The sequence below is a fragment of the Parasteatoda tepidariorum genome, chromosome 5, assembly GCF_043381705.1.
Source record: "Parasteatoda tepidariorum isolate YZ-2023 chromosome 5, CAS_Ptep_4.0, whole genome shotgun sequence".
Lineage (NCBI taxonomy): Eukaryota > Metazoa > Arthropoda > Arachnida > Araneae > Theridiidae > Parasteatoda > Parasteatoda tepidariorum.
The window spans coordinates 89,662,373-89,688,510 of record NC_092208.1 but is presented as its reverse complement, the minus strand read 5'-3'; the positions used below and the strand labels follow the sequence as shown (position 1 = coordinate 89,688,510).

The window sequence follows — 26,138 nt, the reverse complement described above, 5'->3', positions numbered from 1 at the left end:
AGCATGCATAAATTAAATTTTTTAAATAATTATAATTCTTTTCCTATTAGTTTTAATTCATTGTTTTCTTTAATCAGTTAACTTAGTAATATACATGCATAAAATTAAATTCTTTTAAATATTACATTCATTCAAAACTGAAGAAAACCAAACTGATACTTTTTTTTTTTCCTTTTTAACAAAAAAAAATAAAAAATAAATAAATAATAAAAAAATGAATTTATCGAAAACATATAAACATGGGGAAAAAGAGATGTTTTTTATCGCATCACATAATAGAAAAAGTATATTTTAAAATAAATTAACTGTAATGTTCTTGAATGAAAGTAAAAAAATAAAAACGATAAATATTTTTTGAGCAACATAAATGCAAATTAAATATTTTAATTAAGAAAATTGTATGGCATCTAAAATTATTTAAAATGAAACAAACACATTATAGCTCAAAATAAGCTTCAACATTCAGTTGAGATTAAGTTCAGTACATTTTTAACATAAGGACATTTATAGTTCGTGAGTTATAAGAGATTTTATGTATGTTAGATTTTAAAATATTTTTTTAAGCATATTTTTTAACTACCAACAGTTAGAAATAAAGCTCAAAAACAGTAAAAAGTTTAAAACTCTCATTCGAATTTCGAGTTTTGTAATATTATTGTTTAAAAAAAATAGAGATATTTTTTTAAAAAAGTGAAATTAAATAGAATCAACTCAAAAAAAACATGGACAAAAGTAATTATTAAAATGTCTAATACGAAAATCGCAAGCCATTATACCTGAATAATATCAGGATTTTCGAAACCCTATGAAAAAACCTATCAACAACTGCTGAAAGAGTGATTAAAAAAAAAAATCTTAGATTAGAGATTAAATCCTCAAAAATAAAGTACATCAAAAATGATTATTATACACACGATAAGAAAGTGGCGAGCCTTATATCTAATTAAAAAGATCAGGATTTTAAAAAACATCTTGCAATCCGAAAACTCACGGTTATCACTTCAAAAGAGATAAACACCGGAAAAAAGCGAACGAAAAACTATAATGATTTAAATTTAGCGCGTCAAAAAATTTAATGCGCAGTTCAAAATTTCTGATTAAAAAAAACACACACACACAATATAGTGTATTATTTGTGGATCGTACCCCCTCCCCACGGTGATGTTATTTACGCCACTACAACTTAAATAAAATGTAAGGTTTGCCTTGTTTTGAGTGTTATTCCCTATTTGACTATAAGTGTGTGAAATATCACAGTTTGTTATTTTTTGGATAGTATCATAGCATGCTTGTGGAATCTTTCGAATTTGAGTGGTGTTTGTTTTGTTGAAAGCTAAATTGAAAGAACGTGTTCTATTGACAAGTCTATAAGTATAATAACATGGGTGGACCTCCTTTTTTCATACTTAGACATAAAAATAAATCAGAAATAGTAACCCAGAAGTCTCATGGTGAATTTCAGTCCATAGCGCCACCTGTGCTTTGCTTTATACGGCCAACCATCCATAGTGAAAGAAATTTTTAAAAATGCAAGCAATTCTCTCAAAATGATATGTTTTGAACAAAAAAAAAATCAGGACAACTGCAAAAAGAACTTCAGCACAAGAATTACAATGAAAAACTTTATTAAAATATTCTTTCTTTCGTTCTTTTTTCAGCTTTTAACAATAAAATACTAAATGTAAAACAGATATACTCTCAACATATAATTGAGGAATGTTTGACTAAAATTTCCTCAAATATTTGAAGATTTCCAACAGAGTGGCTAACCAAAAAAAAGGGGGGCTTACAAAAAGTAGAGTGCGATTCTGATCCAGTTGAGGTCAACTCAGTTAACCCTAGGGTCAACCNATAGGGTGTGTATATATATATATATATATATATATATATATATATATATGATACCGATACCATGGTAGAGTTGGATATTTGTTCAAGTACTTTAAATGATTTCCTTTAGATACTATTTAAACTTTTATATTTGTTAAGAAAATGAAATAATCTGCATACTTTTAAAATATAGATATGCACCTTGAAGAACCTCTAGCACACAAAAAAAGCTTACAAATCTGGAAAAAGGAATTGTTAAGTTTCTAGTGTATGTCTTATTTCAAAAGAAACATTATGTCTTGTGTGGTAAAACTCTTGGAATAAATTATTGAAGGGGAAACAGAAGTGATCAAAACAAAGTCTTAATAATATCATAAATGTAGATGATTCAAATGGTTCTACTAAACCAAAATGGCAAATAAAATTAAAGCCTATTTAAAGGACTTTTTTTCTTTCTATAAAAAAGATTAAAACAATTGATAATTTGATAAAAATCCTGCTATCTAGAATCCAACTAACCAGAAAGCTCAAGTAACCAAATTCTCGAAAATCTAGGAAAAAAGTTCTCCAAAATTCTTACTTATTAACTTTTAAAATATTTTAGTTCATTTTCACATTATTGCCATTATTTTCTATGAGCAGCGATACAGACATATTTTTGTTTTTCAGAGGTTTTAATTATGTTACGTCATTTTTTTTCAAGTAAATATTGTAATATGAAGCACTAAAAATTTTGGCATTGCATCATAAATTACAGGACTACTATCCTATTTTTCAATTTCAGTTTTTTTAAATAGATAATTTTAAAAGCTTTTATGGATAACTATTACAGTTTCCCCTTTTGTATCATTATTAAATTTTTATAAGTGTTGATTAAAATATTTTTGTTTTGCTTTTGGTGTTTGTTAAAATAGAGATTTTTGGAGCTAAAATATGCCCACATATAAAAAATTTGTCTATTTCCTGTGCATTCCAGATAGTCGAACTTTTTCTGTATAGCTAAATAATTAATATGATTCACAAATAAAATAATTAAGTAAGCAACTTTTTTCCTTGGCCACTCATTAACAATTCATTTAAGGAACTTTTGCTTCACATCAAACAATGTCATTTCTTCCTCTTCTTCATCATCATTGTCGAGGGGAACCATCTCCATGTCAGTGGACGTGATCACTCCATACTTCCGACTCTTGCTCTTCTTGTGGTGCATCCTGAAAACATTAAAAATATCAGAACTAAGAGAGAGTTTTATCTTTTCTAAAACACTTTAAAAATAAATATATAGTTGATTCTCATGGTTTGGGTGACGTTATAATATGTGGAAAATGATTTACTGTAGTAATTATAAAAGTGCACTTATAATAATTACTACTATAAATCACTTGAATTCACAATTATAAATAGCATATATATATATTTTATAATGAAATACTGTTAAGCAAGAATACTTGCTGTAGTGTATCTACCATTACAAAAATACAATCCCAATTCACTAGTATATAAGACATGTTAACTCGATTCTATGGTGGGGTACCTTTTCATAGATGAAGGCTGACATGGTTGATATCTGCTCTCCCAACATTGGTGACCTTTGGATGCGAACATACCTATCTTGACAGCAACTCTCACTTTGATCTGAACACGCCTACTTCGATGGATGGACCACATTGAACAGTAAACTTGCTACTTGTGAGTGCAACATTATCCACCTCCTTGCATTGTTGCTACTCAGTCTCGATCACACACAACCTACTCACTCGACTGCCAAAGGCAACACAGGAGTGACCACGACCCTGAACCTAATACAGCTCTCACGATCAGTAAAAAGTACAGTGATCTTAATACAGCTTTCCAGTCTTCTCACAAAACTGCAATGAATCAACTAGTGGAATCCATTCATCGAATTCTATCACAGATATAATACTGGTGGGGGTATAATACTGTAGTGTATCTACCACTACTAAAATACAATTCCAATTCAGCAGTATATAAGACATGTTAACAAGACTCTATGTTGGGATACCATTTCATAGATAAAGGTTGACATTGTCGAAAAATATACCCCCACATTGGTGGCCTTCGGACGCGATTTGAACATGCCTACTTTGACAGAAACTCCCAATTTAAAATGAACACGCCTATCTTAACAGTAACACCCACTTCGATCTGAACTACTTCGATGGATGGTCCATATTGAACAGTTGACTTGCTACTTGTGACTGTAACACTGACCTCCTCACAATGTTGCTTCTCAGTCTCGATCCCACACAACGTTCAACATATACACTCGACTATTAAAGGCAACAAAAGAGCGACCACGTCCGTGAACTTAATACAGCTGTCACGATCAGCACTAAAAAAGTACGGTGATCTTAATACAGCTCTCCCGGCTTCTCACAAAACTGCAACGAATCAACTAGCGGTATCCGCTCATCGAATTCTATCACAGATATAATTCTGGTGGAGTACTGTAATGTATCTACCACCACAAAAATTTTATTCCAATTCACTTGTACATCATGTTAACTCGATGCTATGTTGGGGTACCTTTTCACGGATGAAGGTTGACCTGGTCGATAGCTACCATCGCCACACTTGCATTAACTCTGAAGACATGATATATAGATGTTTAAATTCTATACAAAGCTAAAATTAATATGAAAATAGTTTTTTTCTTTTTTAAAAGTAGTTGTAAAGATCTTCTAACTTTCTAGTAAGGTATAAAATTTTGTTAAAATGTGATTGTATGCTCCATTTTAAGTTTATCTAGATTCCTTCGATTTTCGTTTGACTGTTTCTTTCAATGTCCCAGAAGAAAACATTTGCTTCCCGGAAAAAATCCCAATGATTGAATATTTAAGACAGCAAGAACTGTGTTTTTTAGATTAATAAATAAGACAGTTGAATCATTCATTTCAAATAAAGAGAGGAATGACCTGTTTTTAAAATTGGGAAAATTTTTAGGACTACCCAACTTACAAAAAATCTGAGCATTTCTTGTTAATAATAAAAAAAAGAGTTTTGTTGTTTAAATGCATCAAAGTGAATTGCGAAACAAAACAAAATAGTATAGTATTGCCATTTATCAAAACATCGTGAAAGTTGCCAATATCAAGGAAAGATGATAGTCAGCCTCATGTTTTATTTGAGCTAGAGACCTTTAAGTCTATATCCAGATGTTTTAACCACCCACGAGGAGTTAGGAATACTATTCCATTTTATAAATCATAATTGGCAATTTTTATAAATTGGTATATAATAACCAGGACACTCAATATTATAAAAATAGACAACACTCTTAAATTTAATTATTACTTTATTCCATACTTTTAATTATTAATAATTTAACTTAGTAAACTAACTTTAAATGCAAAAAAAGGAAATTTTAAATAATAAAATATCAAATTATGTAAATGTGTCTACATACAAAAATTGTAAATTTTATTCCTAACTTTGACTTAAAATGTTTTGCAAGGAGATACAAGTAAATAGTTCATCGACACACGTAAATTGATCTGCAACATACCTTGAAGCACTTTCTGCCTTAAGGGTATATCTAACATACCAATTTAGATACCTTGATAAGTGTTTTACAGCCCTAAGAGAAATCTCGGTAGGAGGCTTTATATACAATCCACTATAGAAGATGAATAATCATTACATATAAATTTTTTTGCATACATGTAGATATGCATCTGAGAAAATCAAATAAAACTTCATCTCAGTTATTTGGGATATTTTCGTATAAGTACCTATTCTCACCTACTACAATCAACAGAGCGCCTAAAAAAAAATTTATTATTGAGAAAAAAGAGCTCCAAAGAGCATGCAATTATGCACTATAACTGCCCTGGAAGGGATAGAAGGGAAGATTTCCGTATCATGTTCTGCGGCTGAATCGCCAAGTCTTGGCAACTTCTAGGCAGTGGTCGGAGAGAAATAAAATGTTTTATTTTTTTTATAAAGTTTAAAATCTATCTTACAGCTTAACGATTGTAGTTGGCGCGAAAGATCAAGATTCGGAAATATCCATCCCTGAATAGAAAATATATCCATCAAATTGGTGACTTTCCAAGTTTTTTTTTTAGTTTCTTGCACGATGACACTATATAGAATACGCCAAAAACTTGGCGATTATTTCGCTGCAGTTACCAATACGAATATCTTATCTGGTAATTAGCCGAAATCTCGATACATATGTAAAGGGAAGTTTAAGTTAAGGAATAAAATTTTCAAACGCACCTGACACTTCTGACAACAAAAAAAAGTAAAATTATGATCATAAATCCTAAAACGACGAAGCCTGTCCTTTGCAAGGCACCACTTTTAATCGGTACCATCCAAGATGGCACATTATGAGTTGAATTATAAGTATCTGAAATACTCGAATTATTTGGCAAATCATGCAAGGTATCAGTTTCTGAAATCACTTTAACGTCAGCATTTGAAGTCACTGTGAAATTTTGGGATGTGCTGTTTTCTTTAACTTCTCTTTTAAAATTAGAATGGAGACTTGACCATAATGGGATCGGTTTTGAGTTGCTAATTTCTTCTAAAGCCAACACACAATGTTGAATGCTAAGAAAAAAAATGAAATACAGCCAATGAATGCACCAAGGCATTAGTGAAATGACGGAGAAACTAAAACAAAATTATTATAAGTATATTAGGAAGATAAGAGAAAGTTCACAGTTGTCATATTTGTTTACATTCTACAAACGGTTAAGGTTACATATGATCATATGTTAACATAACATGATTAAATGAAAAAGAAAACAAAATTAAACGTGAATGGCAAATACTTTAAAGAAATGTTTCAGAATATTAAAATGTGCATAAAACAATGAGAAATTGTAAAAGTACCAATTGAAATATTTAATGCAGATTCAGCTAAGGAACAACTATACTTCCTAATTTTTTCCGAGATGCTAATTTCTTTTTAGCCAATCAAATTAGGACTGGCAACTTTGAAAACTGTTTTTATAATTTGCTGATCAGTTTTCTTACTTTTACCTAAAATTATTCTACAAATCTAACTTTTTATTGATGAATTACGTTTATCCTTATTTTAATTAAGCTATGGTATATTTATTGAGATAATTTCTCATTTCTATACTTTCTAAGTTTTGTTTCGTATGTTACCTTAATTATTTTGAGGGCTCAACCTCCATTTTTAATTATGTTTTTACAGGAAACACTCAGAAATATTCAAAATGAAAACCTCCTAGGTGCCAGAAATAAAGCAACTGCTGGTAATCTGCTGAGGAAACCTTTGCGTGGAGTGGGAAATGAAGTTCGCAATATTCCAGTAAAGGTATAACTATATACTTAAACAATTCCTAATCTAAGAATGCGTTTTTAAGGCGCTATTAACTTTTTTTTAAAAAAACTTTTAATTTTATTCAATTTAAGTGCTAAGGCATTGACGTAAAAGTTGTGAGATTTTGTTTACCTGTAGTTAGCGTATGAAATTTGAATAGGGTGAATCTGGAGAAGTAGAAACATTTTCTAACGCCTGGGTGTCGATTTTAATTACTGAAAAACTTTAGAAAATTTCTCGAGCAAAACTATTAAAAAATTGTAATTCGCGCTGCTATGATTCTACAAACTGGCTATTCTCACATTTTCCCATAAATGGAATGCAATTTTTTTTTTCAAATGAAAAATTTTTATAAATAAGTTTACTTGATTCATTTTAAAAATAACGAAAGTTCTTAGAAATTTTCTGGGTTCTCTACAACTAGGCTATTTTCAGGAAGCAACAGCAAGACAAAAAATTAAAAGATGAAAAAGGTATCGGACATGAAGAAGGGGATATTTCCATAACTTGATCTACCATGCCAACTATTGCCAAGGCACCAAATTTAAAATTAAATAGTAAAATTATTTTAAAAAGATGTTTTCCTCTGGGAGGGTAGCTAAGAGTTTTACCCTTCTAGTTGGTCCTTTTCTATGGTGTTTTTATTTTTTATTTTTCCTTGTGGGTTGCTGCTCATAAGTTACCAAGACTTGGCGATTATTCTGCCACAGGTCATGATAAGGAAATCTCCCCAAGAAATACATAGCAGTCACACTTAATATTTTAAAAAATGCTAAAACTATAAGTTTTCATTAAAGTGTAACAAAATGTGGGAATAAATATTTTAGTTCCTAATTTGTTTAAAAATTTTAATGAATATATTGAAGTAAATAAGTTCCTACCTACTTTAAAAAATAACTAATATCTTTTAGTCTTGGCCACTAGAAGAATAAACCAGACAAAAATGCAATTTTCTCATAGTGAGGAAATAACATTTGCTTTTGATGTTTCCATTTTTAAATGAAATTAAAATATATATTTTCAAACTATCCCTCAAGAGGCAAATAGCACATCTTTTTTCAGAAAATAAATTAACTACATTTCAAAAGTTTTTTCTCAGAATGAGGGAATGTAAAAGGATTATTTGCTCATGTAATTTAATCTTATAAATAAAAGTTTAAAAATATATAATTTATATATCATTAGAGGAAATTAAAACACTAATATTTTTAGTAAAGTTAAGTTCATAAATAAAATTTATTTTTTAGTTTTATCAGTACATGTTTTTGGAACATACATCGAAATCATATGTAAAGACTAAAAATTTTTAATTCATAGCAACAACAGTACTGGCAATAATTTTCGAAGATAATAGTTAAGCAAAAAAAAATTTGTATTTCAGTGAGTTTTTTGTATTTCTAAGCAGTAAGTTGGGAGTGTAAGAATACTTCACATGTTTAAAATTAATGTTAAATATTTAAAATTTTCAAACTTAAGAGAATGTTAGATATTTTTAAATTATATTTTGAACTAATAGGTTAATCATTTATCTATAGAAAAACTAAAATAGCCTATTTTTAGAAAATTACCCGTTTCTTCATTGTCATCTTTTTACTAAGATTACAATTTTCAACTATTTCAATTTCCATGTACCTTTCTCCTTCCTGTGTACATTTTTAGAAGGGGGAGAGGCAAAAGAATATTTAACAGAATTCTTAATGATATTTGAAAATTAATTTTAAAGAGCCATAGGTAATCAATGAAAAATAATCTACATATTTGAAAGCTTTTAGAATTTTTTTTTTTTTTTTCAAAAACTTGTTGGTCGTATGGAAGAGTTAATGAAAAATATAAAATTTTGGTCTGGAATAAGTACTTTGAATTGAATTTAATGTATAGTATGTTCACTTTAAGTGTTTTTTTTTTTTTATTTAATTAAATCTAGTTTCATAATTTTTTAATCATTTAATTTCAATTTAATGTTGCTTATTTCTTTAAAATATTTTAAGAAAATGAATATTTTAACTCTAGCTCACAAAGATTATTTTAGTTTTGTGATTCCAATAATGTGGACTTATTTTAAAAATTTTTGTGTTTTAAAAGGCTATTTTTCTAGTATATTTAATCCCTGTAATTCTTGTTGTTATTGTCAGTTTAGAAAATATTAAATTCCCAAACTATGTTATAATTTTTAATAGCAGATTTTCTGTATGAAAAATCTTTTTTTAAAGTTTTTACTTTGTTTTATTCATTGATATGCTTGTTGAACTTGGCATAACAGTTTTGATTGTAATATCCTAACAACCTTTTGTATGTTTTTCTAAAAAGTATTCCACAAACAAGGTTCCACAGGTGAGGGGAAAACTTGGAATTTTATTTAAACTTCAAAAATCGGGGAAGTTGAATTTTTTACAAAACGTGGAAGTTTCTATATCATACCAGGAAAATATTCTTGGAATTGTCAGTAACCATAATCAGTTATTAAGATTAGTTAAATAATTCTAACATCCGCAGGGTTGATTGTGCTCCGGAAGTTTCCGGAGATCGAAGGTTCAGACGTTTCAAAAAATCATTGATCACAAGTTTCCGGAAATCAAATTTTAAAAGGTGGAACTTAAAAACACAGTTTATTTTGTTTGTAAGGGAGAAATACTTTATAAGCTTATATTCAAGATTATAACTATTTACTGATAAAAAAATATTAATCATAAACTCAAGACATATTTGTAAATTTCTATTACTTCTGCAGGTCATCATTGGTATGTGTAAATGGTATAGGTGTGTGTAAAATTCCAAATATATTTTAAGTGGACTAAAATATTGAGAAAAAGGGAAAAACCTTGTTTAAATTTTTTCTAATTTTTCATTTTTTTTTTTTTTTTTTTTTTTTTTTTTTTTTTTTCATTGCACATTTTAGTCGAACTGAGGTGTTTCCATCCTCATTCAACCACGCTATTTTTCTCTGAAAATCTGGCATTACAAATATTAAAAATCTATTTTCTGGTGAAAAATAGCATGGTATATGTGAGATATAGTCTGGATTTTAATAGAAATTTATGCAGAAATTTTTTCTTTTTTTTTTCTTTCTGAAATTGAGTGATACGCCTACACGTATCTCAATCGGAGTTTTCTCTTAAAATAGCAAAGGCTTTCTTGGGTTTGTGTGTGTAAACTCATTACATTAAAATTTTCCCTATAAATCTTATTCGAGCAGCTACAAAAAGTTTGAAATTTTGCCACCTTTTGAAATTTTTTAGATGGTGGAAAAGAAAGTGTTAAAAGACTAAATGTCTTTCTTTAATAAATATTTTTAAGGCACTTGGGTACACACAGTCATTTCATTGTGGTTCTCTGGATAGTCTCCACTAAAAACCCTGCATTCTATTTTTTTTTTAAAAATGAAAAAATAAAATAATTTTTTTTATACCTAAGTATCGATTAGTTACAGCTTGGTAAAAAAATCTTTTGCTATGTTATGCAGGGTGAATTGAGTTTTTAAGAAGTGCTTAAATGTGCTTTTAAAATTTTCCCTTTTTCAAAGTGAAATTTTTATTTTTTACCGTGTCTATTTTCGCAGTTGATTACGAAAAAAGTGTACTCTTCCTATTGTTCCTTTCAACTTTTTCACAATCCATTTTGACATGCCGTATGAAGGCACCAATCATTTAACATGTTTGGTAAAATGCTTGTGATCTATAAATGTTTTCATTAAGCTGAATTTAGTTGGAAGGATTCTTTCACTCCTATGAGCAACTCTGCTGCATTTTGCAAGATATTCTAAATTTTAGACTTAGTTTTCTGCTCTTTGAAATCAAAGCGAAAAATTTCGAATTTTTGCTAAACATAGACTAGTGAAACATTTCTAAAAAAAATTTCCCTGATAGAGAAATAAAATTTCTCTTAAATTTCATTACTGTTGAAGCACTATCATCTTGATCACTGACAAGGCAATGACCTTGTGCTATTTTATTTATAGATTAGTATCACAATACTTGAACTTAGACTTGGGGATTATTCAATAAATACTTATTTTCATGCAAGTCCAGAAAATTCAGCAATCACCTCAAAATTTCCATATTCCTTTTATTAAGTTAATTTTAATAAAGATAAGAATTTAGCTTTTTAATTGTAAGAAATTTACTTGAGACCATTCACAAAATGCATGACATTTTTAAGCTTTTTATTGTACAACTTTAAAAAATTTTTAGTGCTCATAAACTATTTTATGAAAATTTATTATGAATCTATTTTAAGGCAATGTTTTAGGAAAATATGAACTCTTTTCACAATTAGCAGATATAATATGAAGAAATCTTATGTTAATTCAGATTTGAGCTTAAAAAGAACCTTAATTCTTTGGAGGGTTGAAAGATTTGGTTTAAAAACAATTGAAATAAGAACTCAAAATTCTTAGATTTGTTAATATTAGTAATGTAGGTATTATATAATTTAGTTCTGACTAAAATGTTTAACTTCAATACTTATTGTATTTACAATCCAACACTATTAAGAAAAAAAATTTAATTTTATTAGAAAAATGCTGAACTAAAGTAGCAAATCTTAATAATTTGCGTGGGCCATTCACTAATTTACGTTAGTAATATGAATTTATACAGGTTTTTTCGTTTTTGTTTACATGTCTTTATTAATTCAGTATGATCAATATTAATCCTAATCATGTAATGTTTTTGCATTATATGTATGAACTTTCTACAATTGAAAGAATTTATTTTTTAGTGCACATATCCTAATTATGATTTTTTTTCCCCAAGAAAAAGTGCTTACAAATAATTCTTTAGTGCTTAAGGGTACAAGGGACGTTTAAAAAATTTTTTTCCAATTTTTGAGCTACAANCTCAAAATTGAAAGTTTAGCCATTTTATTCGAATTTCAACGTCCCTTGTACCCTTAAAAGGTGTTTATTTTTGTTAAAATTTGGCTATGCTAGTTACATTTCAAAACTAAAGTGCTAAGTTATTTTTCTTGTCATGTTATTTAAGTAAATTTAATGCATATATCACATTACATAGAGATGTCGAAGCTTCAGGTCCAAAAATTTGTAAAAGACTGATTACTTTGAAGGTCCAGGTTTTTTACTCATAGCGTCGAAAGTGCCCCTGAATTCCCTCATAGTTTGATCTCTTCCGTCTTCTGTTTTTATATGTATTAATTAAATATTTTAATCGCAACCATGTTAACTGTACTCATTTATTGTATCTTTTCATAAAAAATATAAATTGAGCATTAGTGTTGGATTGCAATTTAGGCAAAATAGTCAAAGCATAACCAGTATCTTAAAATCATGCATTGAGTATTGTCTAAGTTTCTTTGTAGGTTATTTTGCTGACAATTAATTAAAATGTTCATAAAATTATTGAATAAGATATTGTGTAGAAGCTAAGAAATGAGTTGTTAGGTTCTCTAGTTGAATGATTATAAAGTGCATTGCTTTAGCTCCGTACCATTTTTATTTGCTCAGTAGAAACCCTTTAGTGGGACTCTATTTCTGTCTGCTGGGTTGAAGCATGAATATCGATATTTAGGTAGATGATTCTTTGAAGATGTTACAACACTTGACTGTCATAAAACAATACTCTGTTCTAAATCAAGACCATTGTTATTTAAATAATCGCCCGTGCTTGCGTATGGTTCCCTTTTATTTCGTTATCAAATTATACAAATATGCTTTTAAAAACAATATAACAGCTTTTAAAACTTCAACTCTTCAGGCAGAAATTTCATCCATGCTGTCTCTTGATCATAAAATTATTAAAAGGTTGTACTTATGCTAGAATCCTAGACTAATATTTCGATAAATAAAGAGACGTTCTTGAAAAAGAACAAAGATATTACAAGAACATTGGATTTTATGGAGCCTCTAATAAGAGTCCTAGGCTGTCATGCTCTTAACAAATCCAATGAGAGATAAAGAATATTTACTTCTCTTATGCGGTAGAAGAAAATAGTTTGCAGGATACCATTTTCTTTTCAAAGTTTCTTAAAAGGAAAAATGGCTATGTTGATATATCGCTGGTTCAAAACTAAAACAACACTTCTGCACTCGCTTTTCATTCAAATAACATGAGAAGTTAGTGCAGAAGTGCCATTTTAACTTTGAACCAGTCATATGTTCATGCTGGGAGCTTGGTATGCACTTATATGCATACAGCAGGGTTGGCAGGTTTTTGACATGTGACAGTTTAAACCATGGTTTAAACCGTCACGTCAAAAACCTCACTGTCAANGGTATGCACTTATATGCATACAGGCTCTCTCTATAGTGATAATGGTTTTTTCTTAACTTTCAACTGAGTTTAGAATTTTATCTGAAGTAAGAAAGTTTGGCTCTAATGTATTTATTTTATTTTAACTTATTTTTACTTGAATATGTTGCACAAAAAGTGTTATATAGTCTGTATTGTTAATTAGGTTTTGTAGCATTATTGATGGTAGTTTACATTAAAATGAAATGTTGTGAAAGTGTTCTGATGTGTTGCAATTGCAGGGATCTTTTAGAGAAAAGGCGACTAAAACCAAAGATTGCGGGAAAGAGAAACTGGTTCCTGTAAAGTCTGTTAGAACTAGATCTGAATCAAAGAAAGGGGTGAGTATCTGCCTTTAGATTATAATTAGTTTCTTATTTACAATCGCGTGCTTCAATGGAAAATCAAGATATTTTATTTTCCATAATTAAGGTTTTCCTAATGAAAGCTCAATCCTGAAGATCTCATTGCTGTTAATCGGATTGGGGACACATTTGAGTCTTTCGACACATTTGAGGGGGTGTTTAATTTTTATGCATCATTTAAATTGAGTCTCAGTTTTAACAACTTTGAGTAAATTAGTTTAAAACCTGTTTTTTAAATTCAACTTAGTAGTTTTATTGTCAATTTAAATTTAATCCAATCGAAAGTTGTAACTACGTATATTTATATAATTCAATGAGTGTCCTTTATTAAATGGATTGTTTATAAAGTGCTTTTTTCCCCTTTGATTCTTAAAGTTAGATTCAAAATCTTTAAATTAAACCAGTAAGTTGAACTTGTATGTTAAATTTCATTTTTGGTTTTTTAAGCTCACCTTCTATCGTATCTTAACCTATTTTATTCTATCATTAACATATTTTAAAATTATGTTAAAATATTTAACTAGAGGTGTTCAACTTTGAGTGAAGGGTCACATACACATTTGACCAATGAAGGGTGGCATGCCTATGTATTTGGATACATGTTGATAGCAATTATAGATAGTAATTGGTGGAAACATCACTGTTCTAGGCACTAAATTCTTTTAATCGGTTAGATTAGTAATATGTTTGTATATAAATTAAATATATTTAAGTGTTTAAAATTAGTCAAAATTATTACTGTTTTAGAAAAAAAAAGAGGAAGGAAAGAAAAAACTATCAGAAAAAATTTAGTTTAATTTGAAATAAATACAAAATATCTAGGTACAAAATAGGTAATACAAAAGTCTGTTTTAATAAGTTCTAACAAAGCTCAAATGTTTGAATTAAATTTTAAAAATTTTAAATATTCTATTAAGCAAAATAAATGCAAGTAAAATAATTTAAAGAAAATTTAAGATTTAAAAAGCTGAATTGAAACAAAACCCTTACAGTGCAATTCAAAATCTTATGGGGGAAATTTAGTAACTGCCAAAAATGTAAGAAAAACCTCTTAAATTTATGTTAACATCAGCACAAACGGAGGGCATCAAAATATGTTTATTTTGAAGAGATTTGAAATTTAAGTATAGTAATAACATGTTAAAAATCCGGGTTTTTTTTTTACTGTCTGAGAAAAGCGTAATAACTGACAAAACTACGATCAAAAATAGTTTTGTATTTAAATTTGGGATTTGAAATTCAAGAGTTATAATAGCATATTAAAAATTTAGTGTCTTTTTAAAACTTGTAGAAATTTCGATTGATCGAAGCAGAATACAATCTGCTAAAACAGATTTTAAACATTTTTCTTAGTTATAATATTTTGGAAACAAATATTAAAGTTCAAAAGGTTTTGCTATACATAATTTTCTTTTAACAATTTTTTACACACTGAATTCTACTAATAAAAATTTTGGTCTCAATTTGTGTAGGTTTTTCAAGATGTTGAAGAACTAAAGAAATCTCTTCCAGTCATTGACTCTCATTCTACTAAGCAGCTACCACCTGGCGTTGAAAATATTGATGTAGATGATGTGGAAAATCCTTTGCTTGTCAGCATCTATATTAATGATATTTATTGTTACCTAAGAAATCTAGAGGTCAGTCCTTTATATGTATATTAATGTTGTCTTTAAGTCTTAAAAAAATTTGAATTTTATTCTGCTTCTTAACTATATTTTATAGAGTATTCTCCGGTAGCTGATCAAATTTGTAACTTGATGCGAAAAAAGTTTATATTGATAATGAGTTGTTTTTTATATAAACATTAAGGGTAATTTTTTTAATTAGTAAATTCTAAGTGTTTTTAACAAAAGTAAATGCTTGTTATAGATAGGGTTAGTCCCATGTCAGACTCCTTCCCCAAAGCTTTCCAGTTGTAAGATGGAATCTGAGTTATCATGGCGTTTCTTCAAACTGACGTGTTTGATGAATTTTATTAGCAGGGTAGTTTAAATATAGGGTCTGATTTAAAAGGATTGTTTAATTTTTAGTTTAAGGCTTATTAAATTGTAAAAAGTGAAAGGTTGCTGTATTTTCTGGTGGAAGAAAAGCTTGATGAAGAAAGTTATCGAAAGTGCAATCTTTCTTTAAGCTGGGGGTGTATACAAGGTACATACCTTTTTAATTTGTCTCCTTTTACGATGTTTTTTTTTTTTTTTTTTTTCCATCTGCGAAAGTTGCTAAAAATTGGCTATGTTCTGCAGCAGAATGCCATAAGGGCAAAGATTTTGCAGACTTTGTTATTAATTTTTTAATAGTTTTTCTCTCAGTTATTTAATTTTAAATAATTTTCCTTGATAAATTTTTTGCAACTAAAAATTATTTTGTCGGAAGCTCTATGTGTAAGAGAAAAACCTTTTTTCGATATCGCTGCTGTGCTTTGGCCGAACAATACAGTAATTGTGGGTTTCACTTTATAGTGTGCTCGGTTACAAAAGATGGTTAAAATTTTTATGATGTTTGCCATCTTCTAACTCTGTTCCTCAAATTTATTATTGATTACAATTTTTTTGTTTTGTTAATGAACCCTAGTTGAGGCTGATAGAAAGGCTGAAGCTATTTATGTAGGTTTGTAGCATAGAAGATAATAGATTTAAGCACATAATGAGATTTTTCTTTAGAAAATTCTTTAACAGTTAATGACAGTGTGATTATTCACTTTTTCAAACCAGCTGGAGTCAGCTGGGCATATGCCAATAATGCTAAAAGCAAGGTTGGAAAGTTTTTGACATTTAATATTTTTATCCAGTTTTAACCATAGTTTTAACAGTCATGTTGGAAAAAACCAAATTTTGATGTGAAGCTACCTACATATGAAATCGCAACAGATAAATAATATTTTTGAATTATTTTGACATTAAAATTTTTTTTAAATTGTCTTCTAAACCCAAATTTTTAGTGTAGGAAATTTTAAATAATTATAAATAAAAATGTGTGAATTAAACTACTAAAAGAAGTTAATTAAATTGTAAGATTCAATTTGCAGGACTTAAATGTCCTGAATTTTTTTTTTTTTTTTTTTTTCCAAATTTTTTTGTATGAGTTAACAGGAAGAATAAGTATTTTTTTGAGTGCTACATTTATTTGACTCCAGTGTTAGAGAAAATTACCCTTGATTAGGTGGCATAAAAGCATTCAATGTCGAGAAATATATAAAATGTTCTAATCTTTCTACTCCCTCCTCATCATTATATTATACTCTACTGTTTTTCACAACGGAATCCTCTTATTTTGTTACTACTTAATGATTTTCCATGTTTAGACTATTTTACCCTTTTTTATGTAAATAAGACCAAGCAAATTTTTTGCATTACTTAAAAAAAATCTACATTTTTTCTAAATTTCTTTTTTCACTTAAATGCAGGAACTACTAAAACTATTACCAATTGTATATCTGTGAATTCAAGTTGGTATCATACAAATTGCTCCCATTAGAGAATCAACATCCTTAAATTTAGAGGCGATTGTGTCCTTAATTTTTTAAAAAACCAGTCTTCATTTGTATTGAATTGTTTTGTATTTCAGGTAATCTATCCTATAAGGAAACATCATTTACAGCTTCAACCTGAAGTGACTGGAAAGATGAGATCTATTTTAATTGATTGGCTCATTCAGGTTCATTTTAAATTCAACCTTCTACAAGAGACTTTATACATGGCTGTATCCATACTAGACAGATATCTTCAAGTATGTACTCATCAAAGACTAAATCTATTTTGATGCATATATAAATTGTAATCTCAAAGTAATTTTCCTTTTTTCTTCTCTGCTTTCTAAGATTAATATTTAAGGATAATAACTAAGATAATAATTAAGATAACTTTTTGTAAAACGGAACAAACATCAAAACGTGTGTTATTCAATAAGGAATAGATTATCCTAATTTTTATAAAACGTTTTCTTGTAGATTGAACGACATTTTAAAAACTGGAGTACTTAGTATAAAATGTATTTATTATGAAAATAAAGTTAGCAGATGAACTTGAATAAAGATTAAAGAAAAAGGTGGTTGGAGTTTGAATAAGGATAAATTTTTTTCTAGTTTCTTTAAAAGAATTGGCAGCTCAGATAATCGGATAAAAATAAAATAAAAGGAGCCATTCAAAAATTCTAAAAGTTCGTTCAAATTTAATAAAATCCAAAAGAACAGAATTAGTAGATTTATTAAAAGAAAACATCTAATTTAAAATGAGCTATTAAGTGTTCGGTAGATTGGAAGCTTCCATTAAACCAACGTTTCTGAATGGAACATTGTACCGTATTTATAATGTTATTGCTTTTTAGATTATTGTTCTTTCCTTATTACTCATTAAGGTTTGCAAAAAAGCCTACATTTAAGGTTTTTATTCGGTATTAAAAAAGGGGTTTATAAATTTTGTGAAAGTAGCCTTTACTTTTGGCTGCATAATGTTTTACTGATAACCTCGTACTTTTAGTTGCTGTTACCATGTCAAACCCGAGTGACATTGTATTTCTATTTTATTTCAGTTAGAATTTAAATAGTGTTTTTGAACATTAAATTTTAGAAAGAAATTTCTCGGGTTTTTTGATATGTTATTGTGTGTTTATTTTTGATATGTTATATAGTGAATATTGAAATGCCTTTTTATTAAATTGTTGTTCCTCAATGGGATTTTTAAATTAAATATGAGATATAAAATTGGATAAGCATAGCTATAGACTCTACTGGATTTTACCAGTTTCTACTAGTTTAGTAAAAGTTCTAGTTTTTACATTTTTGAAAATTCCTTAAAATTGAGCAAGTTTCCTACGAAATCCCTATTGAAATAGAATTTTTACTTAATTCATGGCTTGCTTGAATATTAATATTACCAATACATGAAGTTAGCGTAAATTATAGTTAGTAGTTAAAGGTTTTTCTTCCAAGATTTTCTGTTTTTCATTCGGAACTCTTTTTTCTTTTTTTAATTAATCCTTTACCACCAGTAATAAATTACCTGTATATTACTATTCAAAATTATGAGTTAACATTAAAAGATTTTGAAATGTTTTTTATAATGTCAATTATAAATATTGCAGACCATTTGTAGTTATTAGTGTAAAAAGCTTCTGTATTTTGATAATTTCTGTATTTGAATAAAAATCCCTAAAGTTTCCCATATGTAAAATATTTAGTGTACTTTGCAACAGTTATTATGAAATTTATATTTATTTGTTAAGTCTGTCAGATTTTTTCCTATTAATGTTGGCAGCTATGCATACAATAGTAGTGGTTCTTCAATTAGTTCTTTACTTACCAATTTTGAATCAAAATCTTAGGATTTTAGACAGGTAGCCAAGGTTTATGATTAAAAAAAATAGATACTCAATGAATATCAATAACAAATTAAACTCTGTGGCACACATTTTTAACAAAGTGCAAAGTTTTGATTTTTAGATTTCAAATCAAAACTTAGATATGTAAAAAATCTTTTAGTAATTTATATTTGATAGTATATTAAGACAATTGTGTAAATCAAAATTTTTATTTGGAAAAAAACATTTTAAGTTATTGTTTGCTGCACTGTAATGTCAATAAAAAAATAGGTAGGTTTTAGACTGTTTTTACCTCTGCAGGGCTGATTGTGCTCCGGAAAAAATCAGGATTTCCGGATTTTTCGTTAACAGTGATCCGGAAGTTTCCGGAGATCGAAGGTCCAGACGTTTCAAAAAATCATTGATCACAGAAGTTTCCAGAAATCAAATTTTCAAAGGTGGAACTTAAAAACACAGTTTTTTTTATTTGTTTGTAAGGGAGAGCCAGAGAGATACTTTATAAGCTTATATTCATAATTAATATTCATTTTTTATCAGTAAATAGTTGTTATAATCATAAACTCAAAAAAGAAAGACATATTTGTAAATTTTAATTACTTCTCCAGGTCATCATAGGTATGTGTAAATGATATAGGCATGCGAAAACTTTAAATATATTTTAAGTAAACTAAGAAATATTGAGAAAAAGGAAAAAAAAACTTGTTTAAATTTTTTTCTAATTTTTCAGTTTAAACTTTTTTTTTTTTTTAACTCAGGAAATTTTCCGGAATTTTGACTTGGGCTCACAATCACCCCTGCCTCTGTCAAGTTAAAATTTTTCTACTCACATTAACTCTTGTAACTAGTTTCAATCCTTTCGTCGTCGCCCATTTGCACGAAATTCATTAGGAAATCACTGATTTTTTTTTAAATGTTTCATTTTGAGTAAAACATTTAATTTTTAAAACTCTATTGATTCATAACATAGGGATGAGTATGGTCAATAGCCAAAAAAAAAAAAAAAATCAGAATGAGCAAGAAAGAGTGTTGGTGAAGCATTTATCCTCAATGTTAAAATATCAATACAAGTACTTTATTTAAATTGTAGGGATATGAATCTCAATGCGAATTTTCGGTTAAGACATTTGTTTAAGCAGCGTTAGTGTATAATATCCATTAACAAGCGTGGTTTTCTTTACTTGTTTGTTTTTTTTAGTCTGAGAAGGTGAAGAGGTCTGAGTTGCAACTGGTTGGTGTGACCTCCATGTTCATTGCATCAAAGTATGAAGAGATGTACGCTCCTGAAGTGAGTGATTTTGTGTACATCACTGACAACACTTACACAAAGCAGGAGATATTGAGGATGGAAAGAGTGATGCTAAAATCCCTCAAGTTTGACTTGAGTAAGCCACTACCGCTACACTTCCTAAGAAGAAACTCCAAAGCTGGAAATGTGAGTGATTTCTTCTTTCACTCCTGATTCTACATTTAGATTTTTATCATTTATTTTCAGTGATTGTAGGTCTAATTGAATTGTCAAACATTTGCACATACATGAAATACATAACTTTCTGCAAGTAATTTGACACAGTTTGTTCAGAAATCGCTTGAAAATCTTAATTTTTAAAGATTATTGATTATTTCACATATCATCGTATGTTTCTTTAAATTTGGCAGTGTTATGAAGATATAAAAACTAGTTAGAGTATAGCAATGTTCACTGAAACAATTTCAATGCAAACATTGAATAATCTTTTTTCAACTCTTTTACACTTAAATAATCTTGCTTTCTTACACTACTCATTTTACAATATTACGAGATAGAGTATTAAAACTGCTTTTTAACTAAAAAAGGCTATGATCAACTGACTTGATGTTACCATTTAAGAAGTGATATGTGTATAACGTTAAATTTTTTTTTAATAACCATGAGCTAACCACTAATTTTCTTTAAACAGTGTTTTCACGTTGTGTATATTATGCATGTCTGATACTGGCTAAGTGTAGGTGCCCCAGTATTTTTCTAGTCAGCCTGATAGGTTTTTGTATTGAGCCCACATGCTTTTGGGTTTATTAAATCTATCAATATTACAGGGTTTGTGTGCACCATTAATTAAGTTTTAACATCTGGCTTTAACAAGGTGAAAAATATATAAATATTTAAAGTATTAAATTGCACCTAAAGTAAGAACAAAAATGCCTGTTATATTATGGGCAATTTAAATACATTGATTAATAGATTTATTAGTTAGTAGGGAGAATAAATTTTTACTAAAGTTTTATCTAAGTATGCTGCTAACAATACTGCTTAAATCTGTTTTAAAAATTATTTTAATTATGCAAAAAAAAAAGCAATTGTTGAAAAGAATCTAACATTAATCCATAAAAATATTGTGCCAACCACATCGCTAAGCTACAACAGCGCCACCACATACAAGGCAGTGGATGCTCAGGCTTCAATGGACCTTTTTCCTCCTTCTCAAAATTAATCAAATTTGTTTGTCCGTGTGCTATATGTATGTCAAAGTATTTGGCACTAAGCCTTTCCTTATTTTACCCCCCCCCCTCGAGATCTAGCTAGGGCTACTATATCTAATTCTAGGGGGTGTGAAATTTCAAAATTGTGATTAAAATTAATTTAGATATTAAATGTATGTGTATACCGAAGCGTAAAACAATTAAAATACATATAAAGAATATTATGTAATAGATATAAAAGTAAATACTACTACACTATCATTAATATCACTATACATACATGAACCTGCAGGTTCTTGACTGTATTTTTAAATATTAAGTAAATATAAATTTAAAAGCTTCACACTGATCACAGAATGCAAGTCAAATCTGAAAAATGTTTTCAGAATAACTAAATTATATAATATTTAAAATTATTTTAAAGCATGAGGATATGGTGTAATTTTTTGAAAATCTCTTCAGTTTATATAGAATTCTACTCAAATAACTTACATGTTCTGCATCTTTTTTAATTCCCGGTAAGCTTAAGCATTCATGAGTGTTTCNTATTTTTTGCGTCCCAATTTTTCGATTTTATTAAAATGTTTCGATATCAAAGATTAAAAAGTCGGGAAATTTATAAACTTTCTTCAAAAATTTACGAGTCCCGCGGGACGCGTAGCGATCATTTTTTTGCGTCCGATTTCAATTTTTTGCGTATTTTACGCACTATAGCGCGTAAATGTCTTCCCTGTATATTTCATTCGGTTTTACTTTAATTGTTTGTTTTTGTCAATTAAAAATAGTCTTAAAATTCAAAAATTTACAGTTTATAGATCCAGAATAGAAGTTCTAAAAATATATTTACAAAGAGTAAAATATTGGTATAATAACTAATTTGTAGGTTGATGCAACTGTTCACACGCTTGCCAAGTATCTAATGGAAGTTGTGCTGACAGAGTACGACTGTGCCCATTATCGTCCATCAATGTTGGCTGCTGCTGCACTGTATCTTGCAAGAAAGCTTTTGACTGAATCTTCTTCCTGGAATGATACCCTAAAATTCTACAGTAATTATTCAGAAGAGGATTTCATGCCCATTGTCAAAAATTTGTGCAAGATAATCCTGAAAGCAGGAGCTTCAAAGTTAAAGGTAACTCTTTCATTCTTCCTAGTTTAGAAATTCTTATGGGAATACATAGGAATGAATAGACAAGGTGTGCTTTTTGTTTCATTTGATATTTATAAAGTGCTTAATTTTCTCTTTTCCAAAATTAGATTTTTCTTTACCATGTCTCTTTATACTGAGACTTACCCAAAACTTAGTTTTTGTAGTTACCCATTAAACATTTTCACAATTTGTTCAAACAAATCCATTTCAGTATGCTGTCATCTTTATCGTAAGTCACCAGTTTTATTCGTGTTGTATGGACTACTCGCGGGTCCGCATGGAACCGGAATTCGTGAGAAGGCTTCTTGCCCCAGTAACTTGGCTTACATTTTGACTTTTTCCACTGGAAAGAAAATCTATATTTTAATTAGATTGTCAAAATGAATTTTTCTAAACAAATTAGCATTTTGTATTCCATTACGGTAATTTTCGGTCGATTTGCTGCATAGCCAATTAAAATTGGATCCAAATGATATAGGCCTGAAACAGACTACGGAAAATAGTTTTCTATGGTGGAAAAGTCATAAATTGTTAAGATTTGTGATTGGCGAAGACTTTTGACTTGATATTTTGCTAATAATTCGAAATCCTTAGTGTGGTAGGTATTCCCCTGTATGGTAGGTTTCTGTATTTACGATACATTCGAAGGTTACAGTATTGAAATCAGGATTTTAAAAACAAGGTCGCTTTACAGCAGAATTGAAGTAGCTCTAAATTCGTGTATGGTTGTAAAATCATGCTCTATTAAATTTTCTTTTAAACAATCGTAGAAACAAATCTCATTTAAATGGCTTAGACCGATTTTAACTCTTTGTTGCAAATAATTAATTACTTCACTCATTAAGTTCTTCACACTGTCATCGGTTGGTCATAAAGTAGCCTGATCACATTTTAATGAAAAATGAACAATAAAAATAGGAACACTATTTTTCGAGCAAATTATTTTTTCTAATTGATCAAGATTTCAGTTTAAAATCAAGTGGATTTTTTTTATTAAAAAAATTACATAATGAAAATCTTAAATATTTCATAATTTAATTATTCACTTAATTTCTTTAAATTTATGTAACAGTTTTGAACAGAATTAAATCTTCTGCATTTTAATAATTTAAATTCAAGGCTAATTGTGCTCCGGAAAAAATTCGGATTTCCGGATTTTTCGCTAACAGTGATCCAGAAGTTTCCGGAGATCGATGGTCCAGACGTTTCAAAAAATCATTGATCCGAGAATTTTCCGGAAATCAAATTTTCAAAGGTGGAACTATTACACAGTTTATTTTATTTGTTCGTAAGGGAGAGTCAGAGATACTTTATAAGCTTATATTCATGATTAATATTCATTCTTTATCAGTGAATAGTTGTTATAATCATAAACTCAAGAAAGAAAGACATATTTGTAAATCTTAATTACTTCTCCAGGTCATCATAGGTATGTGTAAAATTTTAATTATATTTTAAGTAAACTAAGAAATATTGAGAAAAAGGAAAAAAAACCTTGTTTAAATTTTTTTTCTAATCTTTCTATTTAAACCGTTTTGAAATTTTTTTACTCAAGAAATTTTCCGGAATTTTGACTTGGACTCACAATCTCCCCTGTAAATTTAACAGTGAATCTTTTGAAGTAGATGCCGACGGGTATGTTTTTTATCCTCTAAAATGTTTAAATTATTAGATTATTAATTTAAAACCTTTTTTTTGTAATTTTTATCTTTTTGCTTCATTTTTATTGTTCTCTACATTTAAAAATGGAATATGAACTTTAGTAGAGTATTAATTTTAATGGTTGATCTGATTAGTTTTAAAGTAATTGCTTATAATCAAAGCTCACTTTCTCTTTACAGGCAGTCCACACGAAGTATGCTGGATCCAAATTCTTCAAAATCAGCTGTATACCTCAATTGAAATCTTCCATTGTGGTTGAACTAGCTGCTTCTAATTGATGTCTCTTTTATTTAAATTTTATTTACAACAGTGGACAAATGTAAATTGACTTTTAATAACATATTTGGCTATTTATAGTACTCTAGACAAATTTTATAATGCAAGCATTGTTTGTAAATGCTATGTTTTCATGTCTTTTGATTTGTATAAATGTGAATTGCTGTTTTATTTTAATTAAAAATGCTTAAATTATATTAATTTCACTTTCTCATTTAACCTGCCTGTTTTTAAATGCTTGTCTTTGTTTAATATTGATAGGTTAAAAACAACTGCAAATTTTGTGCATTTTCAGATATTTCATATTGGATTAAAAATCATTTTCTAAATAAAAGTTTAATGAAGATTGAACATTTTTAATCTGTTATAGAACTAAGTTGATTTGATGAATAGTTATGGTTTTTAGTTAATTTCTAGTTGAAATCTAAGTTTATCACTAGCATGCAATTTTGTTAAATATTACTCAATATGTATGATTTGCGATACCTTTTCGAATATGTAAAAAAAAAAAAATTATTTTTATACAAGAGTAGGAAAATTAGCTGGACTTTAAATTAAAGTCATAAGAGTTTTCCTCTTTTTTATGACACAAATCATTTGACTCAAATATCTTTATACAGCAACATCTTAAAATAAATTATGCATATAAATGTTAAGTTTTTTAAAAATCTGATTTTTATTGATGTTCAATCCAAAACATTCTCTCATTTACACATTTAAGTTCAAAATTTAGTAGTAAACTAAGTTGCGGTTGAACTCTGATGTAACGTCCAACGTGATTAACTATTTCCAGTTTTTAACGCTTTTTCAGCTTTGTATCCTTTCCTCTATCAATGTTGTAAAATTATTCCAGTATTTAGTGTCCTATAATATTTCTCAGATACCGTCTTGTTGGAGTCTTTATATTTTTTTTTTTGTTGAATATTAGAAATTTTATGATTCTTTAAACTTAATGCTGTCGATCTAGAAAAAAGTTTCTTAAGATTGTTTCTAATTGCCTCGGAAAAAGTAGTTTTACATCAGTTCCGCCAGACATTTTAGGCAAAATGACTATACTGACATTTTGGGAGTGATGAAGGCTGAATCTTCAGATCTATCACCATCATTTATTATGCAGCAAAAATTGAAACCGAGGACATGAAAAACGAGAAATTTTGTCCTAAATTGTTGAATAATTCATTTACCTTTAAGTAAAAGAAGAAGGTACTTAAATAAAAATGTTGGATATTTTTCATTAAAGCATTAACATTTTCTGTTTACGAAAAAAAATTACTTCAAAGTCGCAAATTTTATTTAGGTATTAAACAAATTTTATATTTTGAAAATTTTTTCACATTCTAGACATTGCGACATCCTACTATTTACGTTTTGTCCTTTCAGACTAGCATTGTTAAGTCATAGCTCTAATATAGCGTAAAACTCTTAAGTTACAATTTTCCATTGGCTGTTTATAAAATTTGTTATTTATTAAACATATTCGTGCTGGAGATTTACTTGTTTTGACAAAGAGTAATTTC

General features: G+C 28.6%; 1 protein-coding gene across 1 annotated transcript; it reads left to right on the top strand.

Annotated features, from left to right (window-relative positions):
* The first annotated feature begins 6,752 nt into the window (after positions 1-6,752).
* LOC107456309 (Cyclin B) lies at positions 6,753-24,822 on the top strand. Its single transcript, XM_016074149.3, has 8 exons — positions 6,753-6,912; positions 7,022-7,144; positions 13,635-13,733; positions 15,230-15,397; positions 17,325-17,486; positions 20,272-20,508; positions 22,417-22,665; positions 24,525-24,822. Exons 1-8 carry the CDS (start codon positions 6,910-6,912, stop codon positions 24,621-24,623), a joined length of 1,140 nt encoding a protein of 379 aa, XP_015929635.2. The 5' UTR covers positions 6,753-6,909; the 3' UTR covers positions 24,624-24,822.
* Positions 24,823-26,138: the final 1,316 nt, after the last annotated feature.